Source organism: Tenrec ecaudatus, chromosome 7 (assembly GCF_050624435.1).
Source record: "Tenrec ecaudatus isolate mTenEca1 chromosome 7, mTenEca1.hap1, whole genome shotgun sequence".
Taxonomy (NCBI): domain Eukaryota; kingdom Metazoa; phylum Chordata; class Mammalia; order Afrosoricida; family Tenrecidae; genus Tenrec; species Tenrec ecaudatus.
The window spans coordinates 134926273-134939880 of NC_134536.1; the positions used below are offsets into that span (position 1 = coordinate 134926273).

Below are 13608 nucleotides of genomic sequence, written 5' to 3' on the forward strand. Positions count from 1 at the left end.
CCGCTCCAGGTCAGAGCTGTTTAGAAGACAAGCAACAACAGCAGCTTGCCCCCTGGGCAGGGCTTTACAGTCCTGCCCCCACCTCCCCCCATACCCCACTGAAGTCCTGGTAGGCATGGCCCTCCTCTCCAAGAGTGTTTCTGCCCCGAAGCCTTTACAGCCACTGTTACTGCTGCATGGACCTTCCAGGGCCCTCCAGGTAGTCACTTGGCTCATCCCCGCAGATCCTAGGTCAAAGGGCCCGTCACCTCCTCAGGGAAACCCTCCTTGATTGCCCTAACTAAATCAATACCACCCGCTTGCCCCATTTGAGCTTGGTTTTCAAAGCATCAAGCAGGAGCTGATGTTTCAGGCTGGACTTCCCCACAAGGTGAGTACACAGATAAGAGACTAGAGAAGCCTTATAGGCACAACCAGGGACCACAGTGGGCGATGGAGCTCAGCAGGTGAGAGAGCGGATGGGGAATGCACTCAGGGGAGCGAGGGAGCAAGGAGATTGAGTGCCAGCGCCTGGGGTCCTTGACTGAGGATTGCTCCCGGGAAGCTGGCCCTCGGGCTGCTGCTGGACCCAAACCAACTCACGGCCACTGAGTTGATTCCAGACTCATAGTGCTGCTCCGTGGGCAGGTAAAGTGGGCTCTGATGGCCACAGAAGACGTTGGGCAAAGGCACGCAGGTGCTGGAAGTTTGAAGTCAGCCCCACGACACTGTTGTTAGGGTGAGGAGATCTGGGCTGCCTCACGGCCCCTACTAGACCTGACGTGACCTAACAATTCTAGGGTACATCTCACCTAGGACATTAGACGCCCCAGGAGGGAGGGGCTTTGTGGCTCTGTTCCCAGTGCCTGGAGTGGTGCTGGGCAATTCAGAAACTGAATGGGTGATTGTCCATTTTACAGATATAGATGTCAAGGTTCAGAGGGGTGCAAGACTGTGCTCAGGAACAGACCCATCCACATGACAAAATACCGAGCTTCTACTTTGGGGCCAGCGCATCTGCACACAGTCACCCAGGAGTGGAACCCAGCCTCTCTGACTCCAAATCCTGGCTTCACTAGGTACCCCTTTCCCTTGCCTGGTGGGCGGGGGGGGGGTGTTCCGTTCCATACCCCTGGACACCTAAGTGCTTTTCTTTCTGGCCTAGCAAGGGAGGCCTATGAAGCCTCACATTGAGGCTCAGGCATGAATCGTGCAGCCAGAATCTATATGATAATGTTATTCTGGATCTTCCCTTATTTCACATGGAATAATGAGAGACATTTCCCTCTTCTCTATCCCCAGAAAGAAGGGCCCTTGTGGCATAGTGGTTCTGCATTGGACTGCTAACTGCAAGGTCAGCAGTTCAAAACCACCGGTGGCTCTGCAGGAGAAAGACGGGGCTTTCTACTCCTGTAAAGAGACACAGTCTCAGAAACTCACAGGGGCAGTTCTACCCTGCCCTGTAGGGCCACTGTGCGTCGGCATCCACAGACTCCTCAATCTTCTGAGTCTGGACCGTCTTGCTTCAAGAAGCTTGGTTGGGTTGTGTTGCCCAAACAACAGAGATACTCCCCGTCTTTCCATTTCTTTTAACAGGACGAGAAAACCAAACCATGCCAACTTCCAGCGCTGCTGTAAGACAGGTAGGCCTAGTCTTGTGAGTTTCCAAGACTGTAACTCTTGACAGAAGTAGAAACCTTGTCTTTCTCCCTTGGAGCGGCTGGTGATTTAGAACTGCTGAACTTGCTGTTAACAGCCCAATTCATAACCGCCAGGCCACCAGCACTCTTTCTTGCAGAGGAGGGGAGAGGAAAAAGCATGGGGAGAAATGGCCTGCCCAGGAGAGTGAAGGGAGTAGGGGCTTCCCTAACCTGAGAAGAGATCAATTTGGGGACCTAGTCACAGGGCCTTGTGTCCCTCTTTCAAACAGTGCCAGATGGGGGTCTGTTTGTAGATGCGAAGTGCTGAAGCCTTAGGGTCCTCTTGGGGTCAACAAGAGGGTTGCTATGCAGACCTCTCCAGAGGGCAGTAGGGCCAGCCTGAGGTCTGACCCAGGGCGCACAGGTCCCTAGCAACATGAGTCAATTACCATAGTAACCACAAGAGCCAAGGTCTCTCTTCCTGGGCCCCAGATTCTTCTAAGACTGAGACACCCCCCCACCCCCAATGGCCCAACATAACTAAGGTTGATTTCTCAGCACTCTGGCAAGCAGAGGCTTGGGACCAGAATTTATTTGACTTGAAAAAATAAAACAATATGACATTTATTGCATGTGGATGTTACAGAGTATAGTAAAACCCACTTCAGAGTGCAGGGACTGAGGGCCTCTGGGTGAAGGGGTCTCAGTGGAGGGGCACCCACAGACCTCTTGGCACAGCTCACTGTCCAGAGGGCTGAGGAGACCATGGAGGAATACCATTTTTTAAATGTGCTTGAAAATAACATTCATTTATTTCGGATGGTAAAACATAACATGCTGCTTATAGAAACTTGGGAAGAATTGGAAACATATTAAGGACTGAAATGCAAATCACTCATAATCCCATCACCCACGATAATCATTAAAATGGCATTACCTGCCCTCCTCATCTTTATTCTGTTCACAGCTTTTCGCACAATCGAGATCATAATAATATTATTTATATCATTTATATTCTATCTCTAGAAGACAACCACAGGTCCCTGAGCTCTGGATATTGCACACATAAGGAACGGGCACAAACACTCCTCCACAACACACACACACACACACACACACACACTCACCCTCACTCTCACACTCACATGTCCACTGACACAGACAGTGGAGGATGGAGCAGAGCAAACAAGAGTGAGCAGGAATGAAGCTCTGCTACAAGACAGCATCGCAACCCCGAAATCATTACTCCAGCGAGTTTCAACCTGGGGGGCTCGAACCCTTTGGGGGTCAAATGACCCTTTCACAGGGGTCGCCTATGATCATCGGAAAACACAGAAATAGTTCACAATATATAATTACATATTGTTTTGTGATTAATCACTATGCTTTAATTATGTTCAATTTGTAACAATGAAAACATATCCTGCATATCAGATATTTACATGATGATTGATAACAGTAGCAAAATGACAATGATGAAGTAGCAATGAAAATACTGTTATGGTTGGGGGTCACCACCACATGAGGAACTGTGTCGGGCATGAGGAAAGGGTCGGGGCATGAGGAAGGTTGAGAACCACTGCTCTACTCTCTCTGCCTTTCTGTTTCTCAATCTGTAAAACGAGGTTGATCAAACCTCACCCACCTCACAGCATTTGGGGCAGGGTCCAATGGGAAAGTCCTTTTTAAGAACAGTGGTGAAGGAATTAGGATTCTGGGCTTTGGCATTGAACTTGCCCCATGGCTGTGAGCAGAGCCCTAGTAGTGTTGTGTTCACACATTGGGCTGTTCAACACAAGGTCAGCAGTTTGAGAACCCCCAGGTCTCTAAGGGAGAAAAAGGAGGTTTCCTGCTCTTGAAGCGTTCCAGTCTGGGAAACCACACGGGCAGTTTTACCCAGTGCTATGGGGTGGCTGTGAGTCAGACTGGACTGGATGGCAGTGAGGTAGTGGATGCCAGCCAGCTCCTCAGCTTCTCCAGTCCTTACTTAGACCTTTTGTTAAATGAAGGACTGGACTATGAGTTTTAAGAATAAATCTAATCTGTAGGAAAAAAATCGACATTGCATCTTGCCTATACCTTTATACACACATTTTTTTTCATTTAACTCTCTTAACAGCCCAATTAGGGAACCCTAATAGTTGAGCCATGAAGAGCAAGGTCAAAGTTTGAAACCAGTGACTGCAGGAGAAAGATGGGGCTTTCTACCCTCATAGAGTAACAGCCAGCAGCTGGAAACTCAGAGGCAGTTCTGTCCAATCGGTAGCTGGGGTCGACTTGAGGGTGGTGTTTGTTTGAGTAGTGTTGTAGGATAAGCACTGAGCTGTTATATGAAAGGTTGGCGGTTCAAACCCACCAGCTGCTCTGCAGGAGAAAGATGAGGTTGTCTTTTGCCATAACGATGTACAATCTTGGAGGGGGGTGGGGGAGCCGAACTTCTCTGTTCTGTGGGATTGCTCCAGTCAGAAGGAACTGGGAGGCAGAGGGTTTTTTGAGGAACAGCCCAATGAGCTTGACACTATTCTCATCACCATTCCACAAACGAGGAAGTGGAATCCCAGAGAGGTGAAGGAACTGGCTCAGGGTTCCTAAGCCTGTAAGCAAGAGTACCAACTCCCACAAAAGCCCGCTGGGAAGTGCTGTTCCGGAGAACTTCCTGCGAGGAGGGAAACTTTCTGAGTCTGCGCTATGCAGCACGGTAGTCACTAGGCACAGTGACTAATTGAGTCAACCTGACCAAGAACTGAATCTTAAGTATTGTTTTGTTTTTTTAATCTAATGTGAACAGCTGCCTGTGGGTGTCCTGGTCAAGGCTTTAGAGTGCCAGCGTTTGCCCCCTCTTCTGGGCGAAGGGCAGCATCAAATATTGGAAGAGCTTCGGCACCATCTTGACTCTCCACGTTGAAGGCCCGCTGTGGCACTCACTAGCTGTGTGACCTTGAGAAAGTGACCGAACCTCGCTGTTCCTCAATTCGCCCAAGGCAGGAACGCTCCCTGCCTCCTAGGGTGGTTGTGGGGGCAGACAGCCTACCAGCGGGGCCATTCTTGGTTATGCAATTCAAGCACAGAGGAAACCCGGGATTAGGGTATGACAGAGCAGGAGGATGAGGTTGGACCACTTTTGGTCCCTTGGGGCCTCCTCGCCATCAAGCACCCAGGCCAGGCGTGGCTCCCCCAAGCCCAGCACGGTCTGGAGAGCCGGATAATGCAGCGAGTTAATCAAAAGGGCAGCAAGTCCCCTGGGCGCCAGGTGTGTCGCGGATGGGAAACAGCAAGCGGGCGTGGCGGGCACGGGCTGGGGACCTGTGCCCTCCCACCCTACCCCCGGCCAAGCGCAAGCCCCAGGCGGGGGCCTGAGAGGCGGGGCCTGGCCAGGCGGTGGTGTGGAGCAGGGAGGCGGGGCTGAGAGGTCCTGGGGGTGCAGCCGGGCCACCACAATGCAAATTAGGGATGGAGGGGGGGCGGTGGGCGCCAGCCCCTTCATAGTCTACTTGAACGATGCCCCCTGGAGTTTATGTCAAGTAGCTGCCTGTGTGTGTGTGTGTGTGTGTGTGTGTCTACTCCCCCATTCTCCAGCCTCCAAGTCGACTTCAGATCCCCTGTCCTCCCCCTTGTCCATCGATCAAAAGGAAGGTGTTTGGGGGAGAGGGATTTGCTGGGACAGGAAACCTGGAGGAGCTAAGGCGCTGTCCCCAGGGCACCTTGCCCTGCCAGGACCTCAGCTCCACCAGCCCCCGGCAGTCTCCGCCCCACCCCCACCCCTGCCAGTCTGCCTTTTCAAGCGCCACAACACTTGATCCTGCCTCCCTGGGAGCCGCCGGAGAGAAGGTGAGAAAGACCAGCTCAGCTAAACCTGATGCCTTCCATTTGGGACTGCTGGGGCCCTGGGGACAGACGCCAGAGGACAGAGCCACCTTGTGCCTGGCAGAGCCCCACTCTTCAGGAAACACCCTTCCTAGGATACGGCAGGAGTGTGTGTGTGTGTGTGTGTGTGTGTGTGTGCGCGCACGCGGTGTGGTGGGGGTGAGTTCTCTGTCTCTTGTTGACCCAGGAATTTCCCAGAATGTTCTGCTCCTTGAAATCTATTTCCTTACCTGGAAATGTGCCTCATATAACTCAAATATATAGATATATAGGTAATATATATTACCTAATATATATATAGGTATATTACCTAATATATGTCTATATCTATATATACCTAATCTGCATACTGTCTGGATGATTTGGGTCTCTGTTACTTTGATAATTCAGAACCTGCCCAAACCCCACTTTTGTTGAGATTAGTCCATGTAATCCAAGGCAATTCATCTTAAGTAGGGGGCGCGTAGCAGGCTGCTGTGTGCACAGGCCAGCCTCTGGCGCTGTGAGGGGTCCAGATAGGAGGACGACCCCCACCCTGCCCTTGAGGCACACATGACATCCGTGCATAAGGGGCACATTGCAAGGGTGCCCATCCCTGGTGGGAGTGGGGAGGGGTGACATCAGGAGGTTGGAGTAACAGAGCAGAGGTTGACTTCCAGGTGCGCTGCAGTCTCCTTAGCCAGATGTGTCTCCCTTGGGTGAGGCTGGGGCATCTTACTGGGATGGGGGCTGGCCCCCTGGGTGCTGCCTGCTGCCCACTGGCTTCACAGACTTGCCTTCAAACAGGCTGAGTTGCCAAAAGCCCAGTGAGACATTTGCATTAGGAAAAAATACCCAACTAAAACACTGGACTGCTTCCCCAGGGCTTGGTGGAAAGTTGGAAGGCTGGCAGGCAACCAGGCTTAAAGGTAGGAAACATCCTTGCAGTGAGAACCAAGAAATCAAGAGTAGCCAGTCGGATGCTTATTTTGGTCTCTGTCCCCTTAGTCCTTGCCTGTGTAGTGGGCACTTAATGACCACTACACACTCCTACTGCTGCTGCGTAGATATCCCTATAGCTACAGCTTAACCCCATTTTCATACTAGGAACTATATCATAGAGTAGCATTCATCCCTCACCGCCCTGCCCAGATGCAGGTGCCTGGAGGGTAGGGCCTTATCTCAGACTGGGGCTCCCTGAGAGCAGGCTGTGTCTCCCCTCAGACTGGGGCTCTCTGAGACAGGACTGTCTCCTCAAATTGGGGGTCCCTGGGTGAAAGATGGTGTCTTGTTGTGTGAGTAACCCTTTAGCACACATACTTAGTACGATGCAGGTGAAAATGCCTATTTGTTAAATTAATGAATAAATAAGCAGGAGAGCCCAACTTGTCCAGCTCATCCACCCCCTTCCCCAGCCCACCCAGTGGGGAAGCCGAGAGCTGAGTAAATTAGTGTTTCTTAGACTAAGAAGGAGGAAGAGTGGGAAGACTACATATTTTCCAAGTTAGTGTTAAAACCAAATTACTTTTGATTCATTGAACAGTCAGCTCAAAAAGTTAAACAAAACCTCCCCTGTTCCTTAAAAAGAAAGAAAGAAAATCCTACAGCAAAAAGAAAGTTGAAGCAAACAGAAAAGCCCACCTCCCTTGCTTCAACATCTGTGTGGACAAAGGGAATTTAAGACTCCCCAGGTGCCCTCTACTTGGGACATGGTGGCATCTAGATGTCAGTTTTCAGGCCCAACTCATAGGCTTTGGAGTATGGCTGTCCCCTTATTGTGGAAACAAGAATCTAGAGCCCAGGGAGGGGAAGGGCCTTGAGCAAGATTACACAGTGAGGCAGGGCAAAGTGGTGACATACCGTCCCTGAAGGAGAGAGGGCTTCTTGTCTCTTGCTTCCCTCGCCCTGGCATCATTCTGGAGCTGAGAGTTCAGTCAGTCACTCACTGACTAGAGGCCAGTCCATGAATGTCCCTTTGCTTTGGGTTTTTTTTTTTTTTTTTTTTTTTGCATCTAAAAAAATGGAGGGAGCCACGTGTCTTACTTAGCTCTCAGGGACCTTCAAGGACCAAGTAGGATAGTCTGGAAAGTCCTTGGTAGGTTCAGAGGTGAAGGCACCTGCAGTGATGGTTGTAAAACAGTTTACAAGAGAATATGAGCCATTCTGGCGTGGGTAGGGTTTCTAGTCCCATTGATATTCATTTGTCAGTTCATATGTGTATCAGGCACCCATTCAGTGCCAGGCCCTGTGCCAAGGTGCTGGGGACACTGTGATGCATCTTTAGTCTAGTCCTCCTCCAGTAGCCAGAGTGAGCTTGAGTTCCCACTTCATCCCTCGTCTGCTAAAAACTCTGCCCTGCCTCCCATGGTAATCCAAGATAAGAACCAATGGCCACAATGACCAAGCTAAGGACCAAGCTACCAGCCCTCTGAACTTCTCTGGTCTCATCTCCTTCTATTTGTCCCTTGCCCACTCAGCTGCAGACACAGCCACCTCCATACTACCACGGGGCATTTGCCCTGGCTGTCTCTTCCCGAGCCATCCTCTGCCCGTACCTCTTTCAGGTCATGGCCTCAGTGTCAAGCTGGTCTTTGCCAGACCCTTTCTAACATTCCAGCCCCTCGCTTTTCCTACTCCGCTTCTTAACGTCAGCATTTGCCTTCACAGGCCAAAGACTACCTGGTGGCCTTTGACTCGTCGCTGAGGCTCCGTAGCCCCGCGTGTGTACCAGAATCCAACTGCGTATGCCGGAGGCTTTCCGGTGGCTGGTTTTTCCAAAGTAGATCACCAGGCTTGTTTACCCCGAGGTGCCCTGAGATCGATGCAGAGGGCCTGCCTTTCAGTTTGCAGCTGAGCTGTGTAATTCACTTTGGCACCACCCAAGATTCCTCCTTAACACTCATGGCTATTTAAATACATAGCCTCCCTAGTGTCTGTCTCAGAAGATCACTTTCCTGAGGGCAGCTTCCTGACTGTTTCACTCTCTGGAGTCTGCAGTACCTGGTACATAGTAGGTCCTCAGTCAGCATTTCCTGAAGGAAGGAAGAATATCAGGAAGGAAGAATATACAACACGGTTCTTGCTCGCACGGGCCTGCCTTCCACCAGCAGAGGGCTGTGGGGAGTGGGTAGGAGGAGAGGTGGGGGTACTGGGAGCGAGGGGGACTCTGGGCAACGGAACCCCTCCTCCCCCAGGGTGTCATCCCGGGATTGCATTATTGCTAGACGTGAGCAGCACAATTTATAACGGGAGTTAACTGCTTACTAATTAGCAGCCGGAGCCATTAATTGGCTATTTGTTAGCGCCGGAATTAATAAACTGGTCTTTCAGCGGGGTCATAACTCTGCAGATCTCTCACCTCCTCCCTGCCCGCCCGTCCTCCCCCACCTGACCAGGAAGTGTCTTGTTCTGAGATTGAATCAATACCTGCCACCATATGATTTTCAGAGACAATTTCCCTCGCAAGGCGACAGCACCATCCCCGCATCCTCTCTCTCCCCCTCGCTGCTGCTCGCTCCTCTTCAAGGCGCTGGGAGGTAAGCCCAGGAGACTAGAGAGCTTTCTAGTGCTGGACTCACAACAAAGACCCACAGCTGCCCCCTTTGGTCAAGCACTGGGACTCCTGGTTCTCCCTCACCTGTCACACAACCTCTTGCGTGCATGCGTGGGCAGCAGCTAGCTCTGCAGTCCCTCCCGGGCCCCAAGTGTTGTGTTTTCAGTGAGACAAAGGAGCAGGAATCTTGGCCCCCTTGGATGGAATGCAAGGCTTGGTAGCCCTAGCACTGCCCACTATATCTGAAGGGTCATCTCATGGACACCACAAGGGCCGACCCCACTCCTCAGCCCAATTTGGGGTCTGGAGAATTATTCTATGCGTATGAAGGAAATAGGAAGCAGTTTTTTCAAAAATGAAAACACCTAGGCCCACACCTCCCTTCAATCTAGAACAGTGGGGAAGGGCAAGGCCACCAAGCCGGGCTCCTTGGGTCAAAGCCCAGCTCAGCCACTTGTGCTGTTCTACGAGACGCACAGCCCTAGCGCACCTCCTTGCGTATATGAAACAGCTAATAATGCACGTGAAGCACGTAGAACAATGGCAGGCATGTGGTGGCATTCTCTCAACCACTCTGTGAAGTAGGGACCCCAGCCACTTCACACCTGGGGAAACTCTGAGGCTCAGGGAAGCTGGGTCTGGGACGCAGGGCTGAAGAGTCCAAAATCTAGTGTTCCCTCCCTTCTCTCATGGTCAGACTTGGGGGGGGGGCACTGTCAGAGGCAGCAGGCGGGCTGACTTGAGGGAAGAGATGACTGAATTTACAGGCGCACACAAACAGGCTGTCAAGGTATTTACACTGCATACAATTAGCTGCCGAGTATTCACAAGTGGATTAGCCAAAGCAAATGCTCAATCCCAACCGGGTTTGAAGCGGCCCTCTGAGCCCCCCCTAGCTTTCTGCTCCCCCCCCCTGCATAAATCTCTCTCTTCTCTAGGCCAGTGTGAACCTATGTTGGGAGAGGGCTGAGCCCTGTCACCCAGTCCAGCACTCTAAAGGCAAAGAAAAGCCATTCACCACTGCGAGGGGCTGGGAAATAAGGCGGTTGGCTTCCCATGACAAGGACATGCCCTTACTCTGCTCAGCAGAGGTCGAACCAAGAGTCAGAATCGCTGTGCTCACCCACTGGGAGCTTCCTGGAGGAGGTGGTCATTTCCAGGGATCTTTGAATAGTGGGAAAAGTGACAATAAAGGAAGTTACTTGTTAAGGAACCCTGAGTGCCACTACCTTTGCAGACAGGGGGTGGGGGTGGGTGGGGACAAGACAGTATGGTTCCCTCTCCTTGTAGGGGTAGGAAAAGGATTTTTCTTCCCTCTTAGGGGTAATGATTTTGAGAGAGTAGAAAGGAGGGCTTCCGTGGGGACAGCCTAGAAAGACTCTCTCTGCCCTGTAGTGGGCATCATCCATCCACCCATTCCGTTACAGGTCTACAGCAGCATGTCCTGGGCGCCTGGCACAAATTTGGGTCTGACTCTTTTGTTCAGCGTTGAACAGACTGCAAGTAAGGGGGTGGGGCAAAGGTGATAGTGGGGTGGGGTGAGAGGCGCATGGGGTCTTGGGACACTGGATCTCCAGACCCGGACAGAACAGAAGCTGACAAGGTCCCCAGGCGGTGGCACCTCCCCCAGCCTTCTTCAGTCATTTCTACTGCCTTTCCCTTCCCCACCAGCACATCACCCCCTACCTCCAGCACACCACCCCTTACCTCCAGGCTATTCTGGGGTCTGCCTCTGTAGTGTCCCAAGGGGGAGGGACTCCGTAGGGGAGGGGAGGGGGAAGTGGAAGATAGTTTATTATTATTATTTAAATTTATGTTTAAATTTACTGTACCGTACAGCTAACGTGTGTGTGTGTGTCAGTGTGTTGGCGTGTAGCCCTGTGCGTTTTGATAAACACAGCGTCGTGGAACCGCCACCAAGGTTCAATACAGTTCCGGGGGTGGTGGTGGGGGGGCGCGGAAGGTTTAAAAATCTCCCGGCTTATTAGTTGCCGCGGTTGTCCGCGCTCCCCTGGGCCGCCAGAATACAATCTCTGCGCACAAGCGGAGATCAACGACAGCGACAGGTGGAGCAGGTGAGATTAGCAGGACCGGGGTTGCGGAGGCGCCATCGGAGGCGCGGGGGAGGCCGCCCGCGGAGATTCCCAGCCTTTGCCCCTCCCCGCGGGCCCTGAAGAAGACGGCTCTCCCATCCTCATGCGGAGGACAGCCCCCCTTTGAGGTAGCTGAGGCCCCGAGTGTCGGGACTGGGGGGTCGGAGCGGGCTCGAGCTCACGAGAGGGAAGGGCGTGCGTCCCTGGGGCGCTTGGGGGCGCCTGAGCTCCGGACGCGGAGGCCGAATGGGGCGAGCGGCAGAGTTGGGGTACCCTAAGGGAGCTCTTGGCGAATTGGGGAGTGGGGGACCTGCCCGCAAACCTGTTGGCATCCTGTGGGCCGCGGAGTGCGCTCTCTTTGCCCCCGGCTCCGCCAGCTGCTCCGACCGTGGCCCCCGCGCCCGGCGCGGGGAGAAGCCTGGGCTGTCTGGGAAGGGGCCGGGGCTCGCCCGGGGGCCTCCGGGGCGCCGAGCACCTGGCAGACGGACAGCTGGCGGTCAGCTCGCGAGCCCGCAGGGCTCCGGGAGCCGCCAGCGCCAGGGCCTGGTCCTTGGACCCCGGCCCGGGTCCCGCCTCCCGAAAGTGCAAAAACATTAATAAAGTCTGCGGCGGCCTGCGGGCTCAGGCTCCCGGGGCGATCCGCCGCGCGAGCCCCTCGAGAGGGCTGGCCTCGGCGCCCCCCGGCTCGGGCAGCCGGCGCGGGCGTGCAAGGGCGGGCGAAGAGCGAGCGAGCGGGCGGGCGGGCGCGCGGCTGCAGAGCCCGCGCGGAAAGCCGCGTCCCTCCGCTTCTGTCCTCGGGATAGATGGATCCATTTCTGCTTTCTGACATTTTCCGACCGGGGTGGGGGGGGGTAAAGGGGGCAGAAGGGGTGGGGCTGGGGGGAGGGGATGAGAGAGGGAGAGCGAGAGCAAGCGAGCCGGCAGCCCGCTTCCCCCAGCCCTGTTTTGTTTTCTCTAATTGGTCCTGGGGGAGGCGAGGAAATTGGACAGAGGCTGGGCTGGGCGAGCTGGGCTGCCTTTAATTGGCTCCCTTTTTTAACTGGAGGGGAATCAAACAGGAGAGCGAGCGACAAAGGGTGGGAGAGCGAGGGACCGAACGAGGAGAGGAGACGCGAGGAGGAGGAGGAGGAGGAGGAAGGGGAGGAGGGAAAGAGGCGGGGGGGGGGCGGGGGGAGCGCGGAATGAAAAGCTCCGAGGGGGGGGCGGGGGACGCAGCACAGCGGAGCCCAAGTTGCCGAGCGAGCGAGCGAGCGGAGCGCTCCCGCGGCCCGGAGCCGAGCGGCCGCCGCGCCCGGGAGCCTGGCCCGGCCCCGCCCGCTCGGGGCCCCCCGCCGCCGGAGGCCGCCGGGCGGGGGCGGGGACGTCCAAGTTGGGGCGCGGCGCAGCCCGGCTCTCGGGAGAGCGCGGAGCCCGCGAGCGCCACGGCCGCGGCCAGACGGCGGGAGCGGAGCGCGGCACACGGAGGCGGCGAGCAGCGCCAGCGCCGCGGCCCCGGCCTCGGCGGGAGCGCGAGTCTTTCTCAAACGACTCAAACTTTCCTTCTTTCCCCGCATTCCGGGGTCCCTCCGGGTCGGAATTGCTCTCCCGGTTCCCGCAGGGCGCCACGGCGCGATTCCCTGCCGGGTTCCCTGGGCGCCTTGGCTAACTTCGCGGACCCGGAGACCGGCGGCGCTCGCCTTGCGGCCGAAGCCAGCTCGCGCCGCTCCTCCGCTTAGGCGGGCCGGGGCCCGGGCTCCTTGGCCTCGGGGAGGGCGTCCAGTCGGGCTCCTGGAGTCGGGCCGCTGGACCCTCGCGCCGGCCGCCGGCGCGCGACTGGAGACCGTGGATTAACCCGAGCGGAGCCCCGACCTCCCCGCCCCCAGCTCCCGGGAGGGGCGTCCCCTGGGCGGGGAAACGACAAGTTTGCCAGTCGTCGGTGGCCTGTGGGATCGAAGCGCCGCTGCCGCGGCAGAAGGGTCTCGCGCGCCCAGCACCTCGTGTGGACAGCCCGGGGACCCGGAGCGGCTCTGCAGCCGGCCTCCTGGGGCCGGAGCACTCGCTGGCTGCCGAGCCGCGCGCGCCGAGGTTCTCGGGGCCAGGCCAGCGCCCTGTGTCCCCACGCGGGCAGCGGCACCGCTGGAAGAGAAAAAAAACCAAAAAAACCCGAGTCGCTGCCTTCTGGGTCTCCCGGTCTCCGTCGCTGTCCGCCTCTCCGTCGCCGCTGGAGGAAGAAGGGGGCGCAGGGGGCGTCGCGGGGCCCCGGCGGATGCGTCCCCCGCCGCCTCTCGGGCTGCGCCGCCTCGCGGGGATGAAGCTCAGGCCGTGAAGATGGAGGTGACCTGCCTTCTACTTCTGGCGCTGATCCCCGTCCACTGCCGGGGCCAAGGAGTCTACGGTAAGAGCCCGCGTCCCGCTCCAGCCAGCGTGGGCCGGCGCGCTCCACCCGCGCCCGCTGCGCGCGGAAACTTTGCAAGAGGCGCAAAGTGCGCGCTGCCGCGATTTAGTGGCAATCCCCCCACCC

At 55.6% G+C, this 13608-nt stretch overlaps 1 protein-coding gene across 2 annotated transcripts in view; it reads left to right on the top strand.

Annotated features, from left to right (window-relative positions):
- Nucleotides 1-12472: 12472 nt before the first annotated feature.
- Nucleotides 12473-13608, top strand: part of MDGA1 (MAM domain containing glycosylphosphatidylinositol anchor 1) — a 69838-nt gene continuing 68702 nt past the window's right edge. For both annotated transcript variants that reach the window (XM_075555170.1, XM_075555171.1), the window contains exon 1: nt 12473-13482. In XM_075555170.1, coding sequence (XP_075411285.1) covers nt 13416-13482 — 67 coding nt within the window. In that variant the 5' untranslated portion in view covers nt 12473-13415. The remainder of the gene's footprint in view (nt 13483-13608) is intronic.